At 38.1% G+C, this 22,241-nt stretch overlaps 1 protein-coding gene across 1 annotated transcript; it reads right to left on the bottom strand.

The window, feature by feature from the left end:
- Positions 1-448: 448 nt before the first annotated feature.
- DYTN (dystrotelin) lies at positions 449-20,677 on the bottom strand. The gene is given in 14 exon segments (XM_074872259.1): positions 449-552; positions 1,117-1,597; positions 2,868-3,027; positions 5,124-5,194; positions 6,912-7,074; positions 8,687-8,832; positions 11,440-11,551; positions 12,434-12,599; positions 12,934-13,003; positions 13,672-13,784; positions 14,595-14,683; positions 16,734-16,932; positions 18,464-18,538; positions 20,659-20,677. Coding segments are annotated over 14 exon segments (1,968 nt in total).
- Between the last annotated feature and the right edge of the window lie 1,564 nt (positions 20,678-22,241).

The raw sequence follows: 22,241 nt of genomic DNA, 5'->3' as shown, positions 1-22,241 counted from the left end.
TTAAGAACTTATCCTTCCTTTAGTCTAAGAAACAATGATGTGATAGAAAATACATCACTGAAACAAATTGACTCAAGCCAAATCTCATACAAAAAAATATTCCTGAAACATAAGCCATTGCTGCTTACATAGCAGTAAGAAAAGAGAACTGGGAGCAGTGAGAAAAGAGGACTGGGCAGGACAGTTTGAAAGCCAGTGTAACACTAATGAAGACATGCTGATTTTTATCAGCTGGGCCAACATCTCCTGCACAGGAGCTGGAAACCACTAACAGAAAAGGGAACATTGTTCTCCAACACTATTTATGGTTCCTGATGAAGTCAGTAAATTCAGAAATCTATTATGCTGGGTTATTACAGTGCAACATCTGAGACACTTTAAAGAGTCTGACATGGCATCATTTACCTTCAATAGTTCAACGAAGCTGTAAGGTGAATGGTAGTTTCCATCATTTACAAGCTGGTGAAGTTACTTGATTGATGAGGTCAGAAAAGGATCTGCAAACATGTTCAGCTGTAGAGAAGAACTCCTGCTGCAAAGCTGACTGTTGAGCTGAAAAGTAGAACAGATTTTAAGTGTTTCAGAGGATTGGATGCTGCCAGAGCCCTGAAAAGCTCTTTATAAATCTCTAATTTAAGATAACTCTGTTGAAACAGCAGCTTTTTCCATCATTTTCCTTATTACATCCTCATTATCAAAAGTGAGGCATCCTGAGCGTTGAACAAAGCTCTGATGAGTAAGACAATTGCTTACAAAGGGATTTTGTACTGCTGGAAGTCTCTCTGGGACTAGAGTCACAGTTACAGTGTCACAGAAATGACAACAGAAAAGACCTCCAGTGCCATCACCAGTATAAGCTTGCTCCTTAATTGACTGCTGAGACTGATTTCCTCTTAAGCGTTTTGACTCATTCTGTTTCAAATTAGTCCAACTTTAGGGGCGCTATTCCACCTTACAGGAATAAGTTCCGCCTTACAGTATAGAGCTGGAGTACATCTACAATGGCAAAGGCAAGATCCTGAGTTTCCTCTGAGGGTTAAATTATTAGGAACAATGTTTAGAGTAAACTGGATGAAGGTGAGAAGACAGTGTCAAGATAACTGGGAGAATTTATACCTAGTTGGGCTTGGAGAGACAATGCATCCTTCAGTTTCATCACTAGCTGCTGCAGTTCCACTTCCTCACTGACTTCCTTCTCATGAGGTGATACCTGCACTGCAGAGGGAGTAAGAACTCTATTCCTCGTGATGTCACTGAGGGAGTTTTCTGTCAATTCAGGCAGATATCTTTGATTCTCTTTTGGTTTTTTATACTGTTCCATAAATGGTTTGCGGCTCTGCAGGGACACTGACTTCAGTGGGTCTTCTGAGAACATAATGTCTGTTGCGGCGGGAACCTCAGGTGTCTGTAAAAGCTGCATTCTATTGGCAGGGTTGGGGGGATTCAAAGATTTCCAGTCTGCACATGTTCTGGAAGCAGGCCTTATTTGTGCAGGATTTAATCCACCCTGCATTTTCGTTTCCAGCAGGACATGTGGATTTCTTGGCATCGTGTTCTGACACTGGGCAAAAGGATGCTCTGATGACTGTAACATTGTCTACAATAGACAAAACACAGAAAATACATTTGAAAAGAATTGATTTTTTTGGTTTGCTGGTAGTACTAAAATAGGTAGGAAAATAATTTTGGGTCAGAATACTTATATTTTTTTAAATTTATGGTAAACTAAACCAACTCTTTTCACAAATAAAATATTTTTCTGCAATAAAATACAACTTTGTGTTTGAGTTTGGACAAATCTATGTGGCTGTTTTTTCCACAATTCCAATCCAAATACATTATATGCTTTAATGACATTGAAAAGTGGGAATAATGTTCCAGGAGTAAATTTGCAGGAAAATTGTTCTAAAAGAATTAAACTAAGGGAAAAATATATGTGTATATTAAACACATATCAAATACCTCACACCTGTTAACATTTGAAATTCCAAAACTAGGTTGGTTGTCAGTGTCACAATTGTACTTGGAATTTTCTAGACAGAACTATGATGGCAAATACCGTCCATTGCATGAACGCTGAGTCTGGTGTAACTGGGATGCACTGAGCTGACTGTGCATACACTGGACACTCAACTGTGTGTGTGCAGCCAGTCCTGCATGTTGTGGACAGGCCAGTGTCACAGCATACACGCAGGATGGTGTGACATGCCAGGTCATACTGGACTTCATGTGCAAGTGATATAAAGCTGACCAAGTGTGCACTTTTCTCTGTTTGAGCATCCGTGAAAAACACTCCAAAAACTGTATTGCAGAAAATGCTACAAAAACGCTGTAGGTCACAAATACATGAGCATCCCCTGTGAAATAAGGGCCTTTTTAGAACCTCAGAGATACTTTAAATGAACAAGAGTTAATACAATTTAAAAGAAATAAAATATTTTCTGTAAGAGGTCCATATTACATCCCAGTACAAGACAGCAATTAGGAATAACAAAAGAGTATTTTATTTATTCAACGCCCACACAGGATTCTTCTCTAAAGAAAAGACTGCAGTATCTAACATTTCTCTTGGAAACCATTTTCTCAATCTTACTGGAATACTCTCTCATTATTTTCATTGCAGTAGTGTCTAAACATCCCAGGCATGGATATCTGTGCTAGATGCTAAATATATACAGAATGACAAGAAAATTCCTGCTGCAAAGAGTCTATCTGCTTTTTCTGAAGATAAGAACCTAAGATGACTGAGCAGACAAGTGGAAGGTGCACGAAATAGTATCAAGAGTGCTGGTTGGCAGGAAAAGTAGTAGTTAGTGTTCAGTAATTGCCCATAGCTGTGAAGAATCTTGGTATATTTATCACTATACCTTTACTTCTTGCTTCATTTGCTGCAGCTTCATTTGCAGATTTTCATGGCTTGTTCTCAGGCTTTGGAGCTTTGCCTCTATTTTGCAGCTTTTGTCTTCCTGAGAGTTGTGAAGAAATTTCATTTTGTCCTTCCATTTGCTGAACTGCTTCTTCATGTACCTGCCAGGGACACAGGAGGATGGAAATTTTGCTAGATCACACACACACACACAAATATATGCAGTCATGGAAAAGAGCAAATACTGTAGCACAAACTTTCTCCTCTTTGTCAGTTCAGGAAATTTTTGTCAGCTTTGGGGTTAGAGGCCAGTGTTTCAGGAACTGGGCTGTATCCATGCAATTAGCAAGAACAGAAGTATTCTAGATGAGGAAAGATGTGAACTGAGTAGAACTGTGGCCAGGACTGAGCCTTGCATCTTGGGGTTTACCTTTCCCACAAAGGTGGCTGCAACAGGAGAGACATTACAACAGTCACCCTGTCTAGAAGCAAACTACTTAGGGCAACTCCCTGACCCGCAAAGGATTCCCATCATTTCCCCCTGGGCAACAAAGGAGTAAAAGCAGCCTCTACCCCTTTGATTGAGTTCCTTCTTGCTCCCGGTATTCTATGCAGCTTGTTTGATGATACCAATAGTATCTGCACAGGCCACTTGTCCTTGAAAAGATACCGTCATTTTTGCAATGAGAAGTGCCACCCTCCCATGCACACCAGAGATTTAGAAATTACCTACTCAGAGCAAAGTATGACAAAAGTACTGCCCATATCTCTGTTCAAGAGCTGGGATTTCTCTAAGAAGTCAGGGTAGAAACACAGTTTGTGTGTCCCCATGGCTGAGGTGGAGACAGACATAAAAGCCTGTTAACACTCCAGTAATAAACCAGCTGCTTCATACCACACAGCTGAAATAGTTATCTCCCTTGCTTAGTTACATCCATAAATTCATCTGATTCATGTTCTTTTGGGTATGCATTGGCTCACAGACAAGAACCCCATCAGTTTCACTGGAATTATGCAAGATTTGTCTGAATGGGACAGCAAGTCAGACCACTTAAAGTTAAAATTAATATTATGGGGGTCCCTTGTAATAGCATTTAATGGGTCTTTACTGTAAAATTCTGACTACCTTCAACTAACTCAGAGCCTGGTTCTGTGAACAGTGACATAAATGCTGGAAGTTGGTCCACAAATAAGAAAAAAATGCTTCCTATGAGTAATGTGATTCATTCACTCAGTTATATGATAAGCTCTGGGTCAGAGGGTGATGCAGTATTTCAGGAGCAGGCTTCTCAGATATCCTCTCAACTATTGCTAATCTAAACAAAAGCTGAAGATTTTTGCCATATCTCTTTATTTCCTGTGTGAGAACAGAGAGTGAGGTAAAGGACATGGACACAATGAAACTGCAATTGTTTTGCTTTAGTCTTGAAGTGTCCTTGTGTGAATTTGGAGCAGCAATTGTACATTGACTTATTAGAATGAAACAAAACAGGAACAGAGAGAACTGAACATATTGAAGGAAATAAAGAGAGTAGATTCAGGATCAAATTCTACACTTCGCTGTCATTCCATTGGTTTCAGTGGTCACAGACATGATTATATCTACAGCACATTCATATATAACTACAAAAATGAAGGAGGGGAAAGCAAAAGTGAAAGAAAAAGGTAAGCATGGCTGCCCATACACCAACACCCCCCTCCCCAACCCCCACAACAAACCACCCAAGAAATTTGTAGTTTAGGAATTAATATTTTATCGTGTCAAAGGTTTGACTATCAAAAGGGACTTCTCTGATAATCTAAGTCACGTAAGTTTTACCAATAGTTACTGCATTAAGCCTGTAATCTCTATTTGATTTACAGCATATTTTTTAGAAAAATATCCTACTTTGATTTAAAAACTTAATGCAAATTTTGAAATTTGTTTTAAGACTTATTCAGAGAAAAATTTGAAAAAAGTATGCTATTCTGATATTTTTATGTGAATGAACATTTTTTCCCTTAAAAATTACTTTTAGAAATGTAAACTAACAATGGCAGAAATGCTGATGAAAGCAAACCAAAATGTTTTGCTTTACCAGAAATTGTTTTCCCAGTGATGTCTATTTACAGTTTTTGTTGCTGAGTTTTTATCATTCACCTCCATCTTTTTTAAATCTCAAAATCTCTAAAGTATAGAAAAATAATGTCTTCTAGCTCTTCACTGGAGCTGCATTGCCCACCAGTCTTCAGTCATTGTACTACTGCATTTACCTACCTGCTCTCACTGTGAATGCTTTTGATGTATTCATGCATTTTTAATACATCGGCTTCAAAAGAGGCTACTGCCTATAATAAAAAAGAGAAAATTATCTGTTCATGACTTTATCAGCAGTAACATTTCATTTTTATGCAAATTTTGCTATAAGAAGGCATGGCAAATTTGGGATTTGGCCTATTTTACAGATTTACTAATTAACTTTTTTTATTTAACTGACTGCAATCAACTGGTGCATTAAAGTAGTTCTAATGGCTATTAGAACGGACTGCAAAATTTAACTCTATAGAACAAATTCTTTGTCTCATGACTAATTCTAAGTGTATGATAATTTGTTTTGTTTTAAATTAGAACAAAAACCTAATTCCCTGGAATTTCTGCAAAATGGAATATTCTGATTTGGGAATAGTCTCTCACAAGTCCCACAACTGCTTTGGGACAAGGAGGTGGAGGGAGAGACTGTATATAGAAGAGAGAAGAGAAAGCCCTGGTCTTTGGGTGGAAGGAGCAGTTTCTGGGCCATGCAGGGGACAGTAGCCCAGAAGTCAGGGAGACAAACACTTTCTAGGTAAGCTGCTTTAGAGCCATGGTATAAGCTGGGCTGGAATCAGGGCTGCCAGGAAATCATGAGACTAAGAGCTGGGTCCCCAGGTCCTCTATGGATTCTATTAAAAGCTATCATTGGACTTATAGTCTGCATCTTTTAAGCAACATAGAAATAATCTGTACTATAAGATGTTGGAAATCAGTATAAAAATGCTCAAAAAGAATTCTCAGCTCAGAGAGAAAATGAACAAGAGAGGCAATGCATGTGACAGAATCCCACTACAGGGATGCAAGTCCCATCCTGCTGTCTTCTGAAATGACAAATGCCAGCCATCAAAATTATATGCTTAAGCACTGTCTGTCCACAACTTCTCCTGCAGATATGTGCTGGCTGGTACTATTCCTCAAGCTGGGCAGCAGAGTCCTAAAGGACAGGTCTTCCAAAGGGCAGCACAGGAATAGCAGCCAGAGGAGTGACCTGACACACAGAGGCTAGTTCTCAATTACTGGACCCTTGGCTTCTGGGAAGAACAAGATGAGTGGATGACACAAACTGGTTTGAACACAACCCAGTGTTCCCTATATTCCGAGTAAGTGCAGAGCTACCAACCTCTCAAATAAATATAGAAACAAAAAATTGCTATGTACTTATTTTTATCTACACTGTCCTACCCCCTCCTCTAGCATTGTTTCTATGCAGGGAACCTGGAAATGGGTTAGTGGAGAGCTTTTATGCATGAGCTATTTTAGTTGGAGTGGACACTACTCTGGGTTTATCCTTAAGAAGGGCCTATTCTGTCCTCTTGCTATTGCCATGGAGACAAAAATGGCCTGAGCCTAATAAGAATTAAGGCATCCTTCCTTGACATTTGCTTGCAGTAGGAGGACATGATGGCATTTTTTACTGTCAGAATAGAAAGAGGACTCCAGTCTCAGCCAGTCTTTAATGTGCTACTCTAAGACAACTTGAAAAGAAAAAAAACCAACAGAGCAAATATTCTTATAAATGCTTCTGAAGGTCATGGCAGTCAAGCAGTCAGTCACTAATCTTGGGAGGGTATAAAATTCAAGCTTCACTAAGTTTTCAGATTCCACATTTTTTTCTATAAGTGAGAAATTCACAGAAAGGTGAAGCTGCCCATTACATTTATTTTTCATTGGTAATTAGAAGACAATTAGGTAGTTAACTTGGTAGGTCTTCTTCACAGCTTTAGCACTATTACAGCTTCATATTTTGCTCACCTGAGCTTTTGTCTTGCCTTGCTCTGGTGTCTTGCTGTTATTCTCATTCTTCTGCATTACAGTTCTGTTTTTAGATATGAACCTGGGTGATTCCAGTCTGTCCACTGGGAAAGACAGGTTTTCAGGGCCAAGTAGTGGTGAAGCATTGAGTTCTGCAGGGGGACTGTATATCAACAGAGAAATAAGAGAAAGGATCAGTCCTTATATGGTTTTGATACCCAGAAAGATCAAAATGAAACAAAGGCACTGTAAGTAGACAGACAGCTGTGCTGTTGACTAAGCAAGAAATATGGTTTAGCTGTGCCTGCTGGCATACTTTGGCTGAAAGAATGGAGTTCCTGAAAACAAATTCCACTCTTTCAACAAAATCTCAACAACAGGTTCTTCTTTCCACTCATTACTAAATGAGTATATCAGTGAAATTTGCTGCTTCTCTTTTTTGCTTCCTTTAGCCAAGAGATGTATATATTGGGAAATTCAACTACAAAAAGATAGCAAAGGGCCAGATATCCTGCTGTTCAGTCCATTCTATGTTAGGAAAAGCCCAGATACCTGTCAGCCCCACAGTGACACCTGTAACGGCAGCCCCAAATTCTTTCTTCTCTCACTGCTAGCCAGGCATTAGGTAAGCAAGACACCACAGAATTACAGAGAAAACTTAATTGCTTACAGAAGAATTAAATTACATTCAAAATTAAGAAATATTTTTTGGTGCTGAATACAAGTGGGGAAATATTAGCAATGGAAAATGTTTTGCATTTCACCACATTCTAAAAAACAAATAATGAAATAATATTCTCCATCAGAATCACTGTAACTATCATCCGTTGGTCTTACTGTACATAAAAAATTGGTTTTTAATAGCAATGTACTTGCCTAGCAGTGTAGCACGATCAAGTTTTATAAAGAGACTTTTCTCCTCCTTGGCACAAGGATGAAATTAATTCTTTTAGAGAGGAGTGACCTTTTTTTCCCTATTTCAGTCTCACTGAAGCCTCATTTGGAGAAAATATGTGAGATGCAAGAGAGTTGTTTGGTTTTTATACAGCAGGAAGGAATCTCACCCTTTGTACGTTTGTGCTTATCCCGTATAATCATTCCCTTCAGTTTCTACACCTAAGTATCAATCAAAATCTCAGAGCAAGGAAGGAGAAACTATAGGAAAAACCACAACATGACCTCCAATGCTCATTATTAACCACTGTGATCAGTGGAAATACAGTAATGAATTTACACATTAGCTAAAAGCACACAAACCAGAACTGATCTGAAAGAACTGGAATGGTGAGATCAGCTACTCACTATTGTGAGTAATCCCACAGGGCTGCAATTCAGTGGGACATGAGTAGAATGACTGTTAGTGGGTCAGATGTGGAAAGTATTCACAGTCAATTTCCAATGAATTTGTCGCAGAGGAGGTGCTTAAAAACCCATGCAGTTGTGACAGGTACAAAATATTTGCAATGCTTGACCCTAGACTGAGCACAAGAAATGGCATGGAGAGAAAGAAATGACATAAGGAAGGAGGGAAGGAAGACACAAACATGTTATATTTTATAAGACAACTGGTCATTAGGTTGTCAGCATGGTAATCACGGTTAAGCTACAGAACAATGTGCAGCAACTTCCCATTTATGCTCTCGCTTTTTAATGGAAAAATCATGACATGGTATCTGTCATAACAAAATCACTTAGTCAAAGGACATAATCAAGCAATATCCCACAGCCTGATATATTATTCAGAGGTTATAAACTCATTTGAAACAGAAACTCACAAAATCTTTTTGTGAGTAGAGAAGTGCTGCTCCTCCACCGCCTCCAGAGCCCTCCTTCTCTGAGCCTCCTTTCTTCTGCAGCGCTCTTGAAACAAGTTGTTCCTGATGGTGTGGAGAAAGTGCTTTGCATTCGCCTTTGCTGACATCTATTGGAATGAGGGATAATAAAGAAGGGAGTAAACTTTCAAATGGATGCTGCCCAGAAGTAGACACAGTCCAAGGCAAAGGCAAGACTTAAGAAAGCAAAGGTCCACCTGGTCAACAATTGAAGAAGCTCATGGCTGCTGTCTGAGCCCTAGAAGGGAAGCTGAAGTGGATGATGATGCAGGACCACAGGCAAGAGCGGTTCTAATTCTGTCAGGTAAGCAAAACATTCTGCCTGAGCCAAATTCAGGCAGTCTGGAAATGGCTAGTGCAGGATTTTGGCAGTTACAGTGATTAAGCTCACAGTCACAACAATAAGTCTGCCCAGCTAGTATCTAAGTTCCCTCTTGATCAATGGGAAGAAGTACTTTTATACTCGTATGAAGTGTTAATAGATACAGCCTTCTGTGCCTCATGTCCTTCTCTCATACAATACAGTAAAAGCCACATTTCCATTTGTCACAGCAGTGTCAGGCTCAGTACAGCAACTAAGCTCAGCACCTGTATTATAGGAGGACACAAACCAATTCTGCCCCAGGAAGTGATGGCTGCAGAACATGAGGTGAGCCCCGACAGACTGAACAGGAAAACATACAGCACGCCTCCCAGTCATTTCTCAACATGGTGATAACATTACCACAAGGTGTCAGCACGGTAAGGAAAAACTGCTGATATTTCAAATCCCCGTTCAGCAGCCCACTCCCTGATAAAGACAATGTGAAAACTTTCCCAGCCAAGGACAGCATCTGCTAAGAGTGGAAGGTATGGGAAAAGTAGCTTACTACTGATTCTTTCATGTCCCACACAAAGGATATAAAAATGGTATCTGTCATAGTGAGTAGCTTATCTTTTAAATTTTGGTATAGATTTTGGCCACGAAAATTTACAGGGTTAGTGTTAGAGTAGGGCTTCATAAAGGAAACCTATGTTCAATGATCCAGTTGCAATATTGCAGCAACAGTGTGAGAAAGCTCAATGTCCGACAGTATAGGAGAGGAAGGGGACTTAATTTTAAACCAAAACTGATTTCACTCACTCATACTCACTCACTCACAAGCACTAACATACAGGTGTCCAAGTAGTCTTTCCAGCATTCACATACCAAGGTGAATACACATGGTATGGCCATGATGACTTACAGTGACATGGAGGACAAGAGATGCCAGTTCTCCTTAAGCCTCCTGGCTTCCTCTTAGTGTGACCATGTGCTGGTTTTTGGATGTGCTTTTAGCTCCTTTAGGAGCTGGCAGTGACTGTGATCATTTGTCTCCGTATTTAGGTGTCTTATAGGTATAGGTCTAGTTCTTTACCTTCACATCATCATCTCTTGTGATGGCATCTTCAAATGGCAGTTTGTCCTTTGTTTCAGGCTCCCTTTTGTTTTCCTGATTTGGTTGTGAAGCTGTGTGTGGAAGTGCTATGATCTTGATGACCAGCTAATCTAGGTTGCATCATCTCCTGCTGTGTTATATCCCTCCTGCCCTTCCTTCTGGTGCTTCCACATCCACAGACTCCCATTCACTCTCCCTTCACACTGATTTTAATGTCTCCATTAGAAATGTCTACATGAGGAGATCAGTTGCCATTTGATTCTCCTATTTTCTCACAGATGGAGGATGAGGAAAGCTATTTGGAGGAATGAACATCTATCTGCTATTTTTAATGCAGATATTGAGCATTCAGGTATAGTTTCTCACAGTGTTAGCAACAGGGTTTAGTTTTCAGAAAGAGAGCAATGAAGTGTCTACAGTTTAATGTTCTCCCAGACAAAGAGTGACTGTAAGAGCAGTGTGACATTCTTTAGTTTTGGTGCAGACACTGGCTACCCAGATATCCTTCATGTTAAGTGCAGGGTTTCAGGAGGGAGACCATGGAGTACAGCTTACTAGGGAAACTTTCATGGGTGCTTCTCAGCTCATTTACTGGAGCAGAAGAAGGTACTGTTATATATATTCACAAAAAACCTGTCTGCTGCTGTGCGCAAGATCTGGAATCTCCTGCTCAAAGGAGAAGCTGACCTTCCAAACACAAATTTCCCATGTTGAACTTCACCGCTAGTGTGATGAAAGCACAAGTTGCCTCTGTAATGGAGCCCAGGTAGGTGTGCTTAGTTGGACCTATGCTGTCTCTTTGTGCTGCGTCCCTAACTGACAGAGACAAATGAGTCTACAATAAAGGTTTATAATGAAGTGGAAAAGCTCTGAAAGAAAGGAAATTTCATGCAGGAGTTTGTACAACTTTAGGATGAATTAGTCTGCACTGGGGTTGGGAGGAAGAAACACTGGGACACACTGAGGACCCTTTCCACAGGTTTAAGTATGATCTGCAAATGACAAACTTGCCATAAAATGGCTTGAGAAGAGGACTTGCACTATGACATTTCATGGCTCTATTCAGTCATTTCAGAACAAAACACTCCTTCTAAAGTTAGAAGTCCCCTTTTTTCCTTTCTCTGACTCACTGTTCCCAGATTAATAATGCTAATATGTCATGACCATTATGGCTAATATACACATAATGTCATACTCAATGTACTTCAAGAGTCTACTGCCTACTTGCCTACATGAAGAACCCAAATGGGGAAATGAATCAGTACAATGGGAGTCTACCTGCACGCAGTGTTCCATAACAGGATGTGACCTCTTATGTGGTTTGCTGAGATAGCCAGTGAAAATGCAGACTTGGCAAAGGTCAAAACTGAGGCATTTCAGACAGTGATACCTGTAAGGGAAAACAGAAGAATTAAGTTGCCCACAGGTAAGAACTTAGTGTAAGTGAGCTTGATTACTGGAAATCCAGATCCCTGGGTTCTGAAATGCAGTGAAGCACCTTTGTTAGAATAATGACTTTCCTCAGCATTCTCTGAAAGCAAGAGTTATTTAGTCCAAATGACAGTGGACTATTCTCCAGAACCCACTAATGATTTTGATGTTATTTATTTGCTGCATCAAAATTCAGTCCAAGGAAGAAACAGCTGTTCTAGCACCATTTTTGAGAATGCAGTTACATCTTCATATGCTTCTTATACACCAGCTTATCTCTATTTGCAGCTCTCATGGAACCCTAATATCACTACATTATTGACGTAGGATTTGCAACTTTGCAAAAACCTAAAAATGCAATAAACTAAACCTGCAAGCTTACTATTGCTGAGAAGACAGTAACAGTAAAATGCTTTTCTGAGCATTCTGGTCAGTAGGTAATGGATAGTGTTATTTTTATACTATTAGGCCATTTTATACCATTACTTAGGTGAACAACATGCTAGAATGGATAACTTAACTAGCCAGTTAATACACTTGATTATGGTACAAAGAACTAAGAAATGAGATACACAGGTTTAATTGGCTTTACCACTCACTGAATTGCCAGTTTACTTTCAGTAAGTCTCCTTAATCATGTCTGTGCTAGTGAACTAAAGAGAAGCAGGATGCAGGCTTGAGCACTAGCCTGTGATGATTCTCTCTTTCCCTATTTTACTTGTTAAATTAGATTATGTCCAGTGTTTGTTGCTTAATACAGCAGTTAGGGCCTTAAAGTATGCAAATAATGGTAAGAACTATTTATGTGGATGCTATAGACTACAAGTAATTGCTAATGCACCTGAGGCCTGTAATGGGGAAAATTCTGCAGACTCTACATCTAGCTTGGTGAGAAAACACTTCCGTGGCTGATAATCTGTAACATGTAGGGAGCCACAGGAGAATAGCAGACTCCAGTCTCAGCCAAGACAGGGATTTTTCTTCAGCAATTGCTGAGTTCAGAACCCGGAAGTTCAAGTTCAGCCATTTACTTGAAAAGAACTGGTGTCTAATCTACAATTCCTAATGAAAGTTCTGATATTGGATGCTGCTAGCATAGATTTTCATTAATGTAAAGTGTTACTGAGTTCCAAAGATTTTGGAATAAATGCAAGAGTCTTCAGTAGTATCTTACTGAGCATCTTTTCTATAGATAAAAGTCCTCCTATACTGTGAGACTGATGATCAGTCTGGCCCCTTAAAAGTAGATACTGGTGGATGTTATATGATGATACATTTGCAATTTTAATCAACCAACAACATTCAAAATCCTTTCCCAGGACATCAGAATTTCACTCACCCCATAGAAACAGCTGTGAGTCGCAATTTCCACACAAGACAGAGTGCAGCTTTCTCCCACAACGACTAGGATCTGCATCAAGAAGAAAGGCTCAGAAACACCTCAATAAAAAACAGATGTTCCCATCATGCTCTGCTGAGATGGTGACAGCACACAGATGGTGAAGTGTCTATAGAAATGCCATTTAAAATACTGTTCAGAAGAAAACCTGTTCATATTCATACCATCAGTATACAATTTCATAGTTCAGTATGTGTCAGAATTATTTGCTTCCAGTTCACTTACTGAAATGGATCAACATCCAGTGTTGCCATACTAGCATACTGAAGGACACTGGGTTTGAACCTCAGGGATCATTTTCAGATCCCATTTTCAGCGCCAGTTCAGCTCGAAATACCTGTATGCTAAGGCATTTTTCTGCAATTGCATGCTATTCTAGTGAGTACAGACATTTGAAGTTTGGAGTCGCTTTAGAACAGCTGTATGCAGCTGTTCCCAGGACCTGTAAGCTCAGGCAAAATGAATGCACAGGGGCATTGATGCAAGTGGTTACTCTAACCGAGAAAAGCTACAGAATTTGATTCTTTTACCTACTTTGCATCATAGCTCCCTATGTCCACAGAGTGCCCTATTGACTTCAGTCCCATAATAAGATAAAATGTATCAACCATGTATTTTTTTCTCCTAGATTAGTACACTCCTACAAGATCTGTTGTGTAACAGTACTGCAGTAGCATTACTTGATTTAAGTCTGTTAGTAGGCTTCTCAGAGCACTACGAGTAATCAAGGCCACCTTCCCATCAGGGACAGCCTAAAACTGGAAGAAGATTGAAAACAATCAGAGGAAAGAAACTGGAATCCTGGCAGAGCCTGAGGTGTCTTCTAGCTACTTATTCTCAAACTACCCACATGATAATTGCAGCCTATCAAATAAACCCCTCAAGAAAGGTTCCCTTTATTTTCTATCTAACAGACACTTGGTGACTGCTGTGACAATACTTTCTTCCTACAGGCAGGGGAAAGAGAAAGGAAGCAAGGAAATTATGGCAATTCCTTATTCGTGGCAGTTAAGACAGGTAAGGATGAAGGAAACAATGAGCTCATTTTCATGGCTGTAAGAAAAATATTTGAATATGTTTATACAAGATATGCCCTATTTAAATTGTAAATTGTTAATTCCAAATTGTAATTTGGAAGGAAATACACAATATGTAGTAGGAGAGGATGAGGCCAATATGCCACTTGTGGTCTATTTGTTCTCCATTTTGAACATTTAATTCAGGCAGAAATCTTTGTGCTGAACATTGCACTGAGCTACCTTTATCTGGATCAAATACATAAAATTGTTTTCTAATCCAATGAAATTTAAAACTAGGGGTTTTCTGTTCTTTTCTGCTAGGCAAATAGAACTTGTCCTTCATTTATAAGCTATACTTATCCTAAACTTTACTATGACTTGTTCTGAGACTTTATGCAAAGATGACTGTGGACATTGATGGAAAAGTATTTTTCTGCATTAGCCTTTCTCTACAACTAAGCAGTCAACATTATTTACTTTTTGCATGGCAGAACTGCATTCTCTTTTAAAGCAAAAAAATTACAATGGATATTTTTCTCAATGTTCAGTATTTCGGGCAGCGTATCAAATCATACATTTCCCACCTCTGTATTTAGCCAGTAGAGTGTCTCCTGAAAGGGCAATTAGGGCAGCTGCAGCAGATCTAGTTTTGATATAACCTGTTCCAGATCTACACAATAAAATAAGTTACACTACATTTACCGAGAATGTAAAAACTGAAACCTCTAAAGAAAAAAATATCTCTGTGTTGGAAGACAACTTCAAAACACATATCCTTTTATATGTGTATAACTGATGTTACAGTTTAGTGACATTTTATGTCTAGGACCCTTCGTCACTGACTACGAAGTTAACAGTTCAAGATACCATGCAATCATAAAACAAAAAGACAGCACCTCCTTCAAAGACCTCACATCCCAAGTAAAATATAATTTTACATTTACAATACATGTCCTAAAAAGTTATGTCCTTCCTTTGTGGAAAGTCTTCCCAAATATGGAAGAGAAAGCAGGATTACAATCTGTTTTGTGTATTATATCGTTAGGCAGCTTCACTGTGGTCCCAGACCTGCACTGAGCTTCTCTTGGGCTGATTCCCTTTAATTTCAATGCAACTCAATTTAATCAAAAGGATATATGCAGGAGCAGGACTTTAGTTTTGACCGTTAGATCATAAAGAACATAGATTAAATTAGAACCCAAGTTGGCGACATAGGCACCTAATGAAAAAACGTTTCTTTATGTGAAGACAAAGCAGACGTGAATTGGAAAACATAAATCAGGAAATGCTGGAATTCTATATTTAAGATATCACTTTTGCAAACCAGTATTGCAGTTCAGAATATCGTTACAAAAAACTGTCTTCAAGAGTCTTTAGAGAAACTGCATTTTTACAGAGCATACTGCATAAACCTGCAATATAGTCTCTAAAGTATGAGCTGCATAGGAAATTGTTGGTCAAAAGTTTCTAGATTCTGAATTTATATATTTAGTTTTTCCAGAACTTTCATAGTAAAAAGTCCAACATTAAAGCTAAAGTTTACAACCAAAAACCCTTATGATGGTTTATGTAAGCTTATTAAGTAAGCTACCACACAAACATGGAAAAGCCTTTATGTGTTCTTGTCATGAAGTACATTCCAGTGTTGATAGTGGAGAACAGCACTCTACAGAGAAAACATAACTAGAAGAAAATTATAAGAAGCTTTTTCTATCCTATATACATGGAAAGAAACTTGTGAATTTTTTTTAAAAAGAAATTACAGCAGAAAGAAAATTATACACTGTCCTAAGAAACCAGAAAAAAAGACTGAGATAGTCCTGCTAAGATCTGAATTATTTCCCTACAGTCCACACAAATTACAAAATGCTCTTGATGTTTCTAGCTTTGTTTCATAATACACCAGCTTATTCTTAGCCTTAATTGATTTTTTTAAGTACAAAAAAATTCGTAACATGGGACCTTAAGCAGTAGTGATCATATTATTAATGAATAGTAATTCAGGAAAAAAGTCCTGCAGACCACTTACATCTCACACACTTTCAGTAAAAAAACTTTGCACTGATGTAGAAGGGAATAAATTTCATCTGTGGTGAATAAATTTTACAATGAACTTAGCCTTTGCCTTTTAAATCAGATACAAACACAAACCAATCCTGCCTTTACTGAATTAATTCGTTATTCACAAACAATACAAGAGAAAAGTACACTCTGTGAGCTGCTTCTTTATTATTCCCATAAACTATTTGCTCTTCACAGGAGCTAGCTGATCAGCTTAGTTATGAGACAGTAGTTTTGTTTTATAGTTGGTTGATGAACTTTTTAAGCTGGAGAAAAAGTAATAATGAAAAGTGATTGGCAAATTCTTGACCTGTGCATAGGTACTGTCATTCAAAGGCAAATATGAATTCTTTTTCAGGAGTGTATCAAAACACCCTGGCAGTCAAAAGAAGAGCTACTCTTTGAAAGGCTGGTCACAGAAAATTTAGCATGGACTGGCAGACATCTGGACTTCCAGGTAATTTTTGGAAACATGTGACAACTGTTTCTCTGATAAAGCTTTGTGCCTCATATTCCCATAGCTGAACTACTCCCATGGTGTGTACCAAGCAAAATACCATCAGAATAGGGGAGTTTCATACAGAAGTGGTATAAGAGTGGTAGAAACAGACTTAGTCTAGCAGTACTTCATGATGGATTTACATTTGTGCTTCCTCTTCCCGTCATACATGGCAGCTAGCAGGCTCAATGTGAATTCAGCAGCTCTTGGATCTACCTAGCCTGTTTTTTCTAATCTCACCCTTTGGAACAGTTTCGTCAGCATTCCAGAGATCTGCTGCACTTTCAGAGAAATCTGCTTTTCCCTCTGGCTCCATTCACTTAATAGGATGTGCCAAATTAGAGAAACATCAATCAAATCCACTGTGGGAAAATTAAAGGAAAAATGAATGAGGATCCCTGCCTTTTTATGAATGGAAGCTCAACATTTTTTTATTAGAAGTGCCTAGCTAAGACAAGTCTATAAAATGAAGTCTAAAACAGTATGCAACATAAAAAGAAAATAATCTGGGTAACGTCTTGCTGGGTTTATGCATCCATAGCAGAAACTTATGAGGCTACAAAGATAGAACAGCTCATCTAAAATTCTCTGGATGTGATTTTGGGATAGATAGGAAGGGAATAGCACCTGAGACTGTGAAAGCAATTTCTGCTTTGATGTAAGCTTTCTCCTCATGCACAAATACAAAGAGAAGGGGGCTGCTATGGCCAAGAAAGGGGAAAACAGGCTGTATTATAAATGTGCTATGGAATAACTAATATGCAGTGGGAAGAGAGAGCTATGGCTTCTTAAAGGTCACATTCAGTGCCAGAGTCATTATCAATTAGAATTAACATCAGAAGAGAAAGATTGTAGTAGATTGCAAGTTTGTGGATGGCTGAAGAAGCAGAGAACCTAGAATATGACACCTATTGTCTTTCCAGCACAGATGGGAAAATATCAATGTGAGACACTGGTGAATCTCAGTCTGGAAACCCATGTGCAATTCTGGTCACCAGTGTTCAAGGAGAAGTCAAGTAACTGGGGTAGATGCCTAGAAGAGACATGGAGGACTAGGCAACAGAGCTAATAAAAACCATGTGTGAATTGGTACTTTCGTGCTGTGGCACACAGCACCAGGCAGATTTACCATATCAGGGTTGAGATCAGACTAAATACATTAATAGAAGAGCATGCCCAAATGAAAAAATATAGCCAAGGCCAACAAACTAGCAATCTATTCTGTGCTACCCAGAAGACCTCACTTGCACTGTTGCGCATTTTCAGCAACAGACTGTTTCAGGTGAAAAATTCAAGATTTCCATGCATTTTAGCTCCATATGGAATTTACATCCAGTAATTTCAAAGCAAGCTAGGTGACCAGGATTCTGTTCCATAATTCTTTGCTTGCATAGAATTCTCACTCACTTCAAAGATGGGGAGAATGAGTGCTAGCCAGGGTTCTTCCAGTCTATCATATTTTATTTTGTTCTCATGAATACTTATAGTATTAATGACTGTCAATGCATTTTCAGTGATTCATGATTATTTCCAATAAATCAACTCCTAAGAAACACATGAGAATTTGACATGTAACAAGAATAATAATATACAGATAAAGATTCATAATTGCCAGTGATGTCTACATAGCAGTGTTGCAGATTGTAGTAATAATTTGATTCTCCCATGCTTCTGGAATTTTACTAATGTATTTCCACTGACATTCAAAAGGGGGGGAAAAAATCAGTTTGCATATGAAGTACTATCTAGCTCTTAAGTGTTCATAATGCATTCTGAGATTCTCAGGTGGAAAATGAGAGAGCAAAGTAGCCTAATAAGTCAAAGTGACAGCAACACCATTTTCTTACAGATTCTTCTCCCTGTCAAAGCACAAGATTCTTTTCAGCTCCTAACACTGGCACAGACTTTGTACTGAGCGTAGTTTTAGGGCTATTCTGTAGACAGATCTCTGAACATCATTGAAAGTCTCTGTGAAAGAAAACAAACACACATTACAATAGAGTGGTTCATTTAAAAAAAAAAAAAAAGGAAAGAAAGAAAAACAAATTGTTCAGCTAAAAATCAAAATAATTAATATAATCAAATTTGGACTTGATTAAAACCCACACTACTCTGAAGGAAAATTTTGAAAAAATGAAAAAAAATTAAAACATTTTCTTTTTTCTCCAATAGCTTTGTGGGGAAAATGGTCGTCTTATGACCAGTGACATGATGAGTTGTAAAAATAATTTTTAACATAGAGAGACACCTGCTTCTTTGGGAATCAAGTCTATTCATGGACCAGAAAAAAAGGATATGCACTGTGCATACTTTTAGCCAAGATCATAATGAAATATTTCTTCAGGCAAAACAGGTTTTCGATCAGACATGCTCATCTACAAGGAACAGTTTATCAGTCTGCACAGCAGGGTTATTGTTTTGGACGCATATTGTTTCAAGCATTAAACAAATTTCTGTCAAGATCAACATCTGTGACTCTCGCAGAAGAAGATAAGCAATATACCAGAGCAATTGGCTTTTGACATCTCTGCTTAGTAATCCCACTCAAACTGCTTGACCAAATCCCATACCCTTACATGATTTCAGCTCATTTCTTTCACATCACTAAAGGATGTTTTCCTGGGTGGGAAGTAAGACTTCTGAACATGATCTATACCTGATACTTTACACGTGTACCTAGAACTTCAAGACCAAAAAAAAGGCTTGTTCACAAAGCTTTAGAAACTAGAAATGGATTTATCAGTTATCCTCCTGTCCTCAGAGACTCTTTCTCCCTGTAATTCAGAGAGGAAGGGTTACTCACAGTTCATTAAGGTCAAAGATAAGCAACAAATATGCATAACTGAGTAGAGGTAACTCACAAAACTCTCTACCTGTTTAGTCTGGAAATGAGTCAATCTGTGTGCAATGGTTTCCCTCAAATGCACCAGGCTAATATTAATAGTCAGCAAATTATGGGCTCTGCTGGTTCCCAGATGCTGCCTAAGATATAGAAATAAGCCAATATCTGCTATACCATCTGTTTAGTCCTGCTCTTGTCATACTACGTTTTCTGATATTATTTGGAGATGTAGTGTAGCATGTCATACAATGTGAAAAATGAGTTTTGACTTCCATGCATCATCAGTTCTCTTTCTTCAGTAAACTGATCCAAAGCTCTTTGAAAGTAACAGAAAGACTCCTACAGTTTTCAGTAGGTTGTGGATTAAATTCCAAATGCTTATTTTCAAATACAAATGCTAGAAACATACACATGATCCAACTCAAACACCTCCCATGTGCAAGATGACTTTCTAAGTGGAGGGAATCTGTTTTAGTAGCCATCTGCTACTCACTTCAAGTCCATCCTTACAGACAAAATGTGGCCTCAAATTAGGGCCTTCTGTGCCTGTCAAGCATAGTTCCAGAATTAACTTGTGAGATCACACAAGTAAAACAGTAGACAAAGAAAAAAAAAAAGTCCAAATAAAATATAAAATATTTTAGGATTATTATTTATGAGAGGCTATTTAGGGGTGCTAAATTCTTTCATTTCTCATAGGAATGGAGCTTCCCCTTTGGACAGAAAACCAGCATGTAATCATTCTGCAGTGGTTCAAATTTCACCTCAAGATTCATAAATGCCCTTTGCTGAGAAGCTGACAAAAGAATTCCTACACATATAGAAAAGAGTGTATTGTTTCCTGACATCTCCAGCTGGTTACCTGCTAGTTTTACATTTTGCGCTACTTGTTAACGTAGCAGATGAACTATCCTCTAAGATTTTGCACTCAAAAAGGGAGTGTATGGCCATCCTTCATGCCTATTCAAGAATATGTGAAAAAACCTTACCATATATTATAAATTAGGGAACATGGCCCCTGTGCGCCTGACCATTCCATGGGCCAACATGATAATGGCAAGGAAGGTGCCAGAACAGATCAAAAAATAAAGGTAGGACGTCACTGCTGTGTAGTTTGTCATTTATGTGCTACAGCACAGAGATTTCTGGAAGTGGCATGACTTCATTACAATTCAGTAGTTTCTGTTCAAACAGACACAGAAATGTCTCTTGAGAAAAGTTGGGAAAAAATGAGAATAATCCTTACCCTGCAAGTCTGGATCCATTTGAAATGAACAGATGGCATTAGGCGTTCTATAATGAAACAAACCAAAGTGTAAAACCACATTTTCTAGACAGAGACATATCGAACCATTCAAATCAAACCTTTTAATCTGAACAATTTACTGGAGGCATTTCAGAAATGAAATTAAACAGAATTATATAAAACAACATAATAGTTTTGGTGCCAAGTGCAGAGTATCTCCAGAAAATTGCACGCTCTCTGCCCAGGATAAAGTAGTAATAACTATCTATTAACTGCAAAATTGTATCAAGGTGAAAAAGAGTCCCCAAACCAGTTTCAAGTACAGGAAATGGGATCTTTCCCTATTGAAGAGTCCAGTGTTTACACATGGGATTACTACACAGTCCATAGTGTGTAATTTCAGGTCAGAGAGGGCATACTTTTACACCAGACTCTTCTCAAAATTCATTGATTGCAATTGCTCACAAGTCTATGTTCTAAAATTTTTAAACAGAACTAAAGTTTTCAGCTGAGCTGACATTATTTCTTTCTCAGCTGAGAAGGAAGGGAAAAAGGAAGCATAACCATGAATCTGCTTCTTCACACAACTCTGAAAGCAAAAGTAATTATGCCCCTGATAATAATAGAAACTGAATGTCTCCCCTGAGGATTTATTTCATTAATGTTCTAAACTACATTATATTTTTAAACATAAAAATATAAATATGAATTCAGTATAGTAACTATCTTTTAGTTAATATTACAGTTGAAAAATACTAGGTATAACAGATCTAAGTTACACAAGACTCCAAAGGCTACATATATGGCTTATTGTAGGGAAAAAAAAGAAATTTGCTAGAATAAATAAAATTTAAATAGTTAGAAATTATACTATCTAAAACTTAGATATTAAATTTGGTATTAAATCTGAACTTACCCAAATGTTCACTCTATTACATTTTTCCAGTGAGAGTCATTGCTCATTTGTCATAAACATGACAGAATACTGGCCAATTATGAAGCATAAATATTCAGTGATCTATAATTATTGAGTCTACCATAAATATGCTTCTCACCATTTTAATTGGTGAAAGCTGCAACTTTGTGTTTCAGTCTCTAAATAACCTATAAATACTTAAAATGGTGGGATACAGATTTGCTTTAATAACTTCTTCATTAAAGACTACAAAGCCATAGTTTTTATTGAATTACTTCTTTGAAAGAAATACCACTATGTTTCTTTTTTATTATTCTTCTATTTTCTTCCTTACTAAGGTTTAGATCATGGGCTCAGCCCTGGGTTCTGCAGGACTGCAGTTCCGCCCAACATTTACACAGGCTTATACAATTATTCCTAAAATAGGTGCAGTAGTATATGCCTCTCCATAGCTTGACAGAAAAGTCAGTGTAGGGAAATCAATGAAATCAGAAGATTCTAAGCAATGCATTAAATGTGTTTAGTGAAAGCTACATGTAGCAACCTAAAACATAGACTTACAGCTTGCCTTTTGTTTTCCTCCTTTTTTTCTTTCCACAAAAAGTACATAAAGCAAGAGGATAAATGCAAAAATACTCAAGTTAAACTCACTTAAGTTAGAATTCAT

Source organism: Strix uralensis, chromosome 6 (assembly GCF_047716275.1).
Source record: "Strix uralensis isolate ZFMK-TIS-50842 chromosome 6, bStrUra1, whole genome shotgun sequence".
NCBI lineage: Eukaryota > Metazoa > Chordata > Aves > Strigiformes > Strigidae > Strix > Strix uralensis.
The sequence above is the reverse complement of the archived record's forward strand: the minus strand, read 5'-3'. Positions and strand labels throughout refer to the sequence as shown.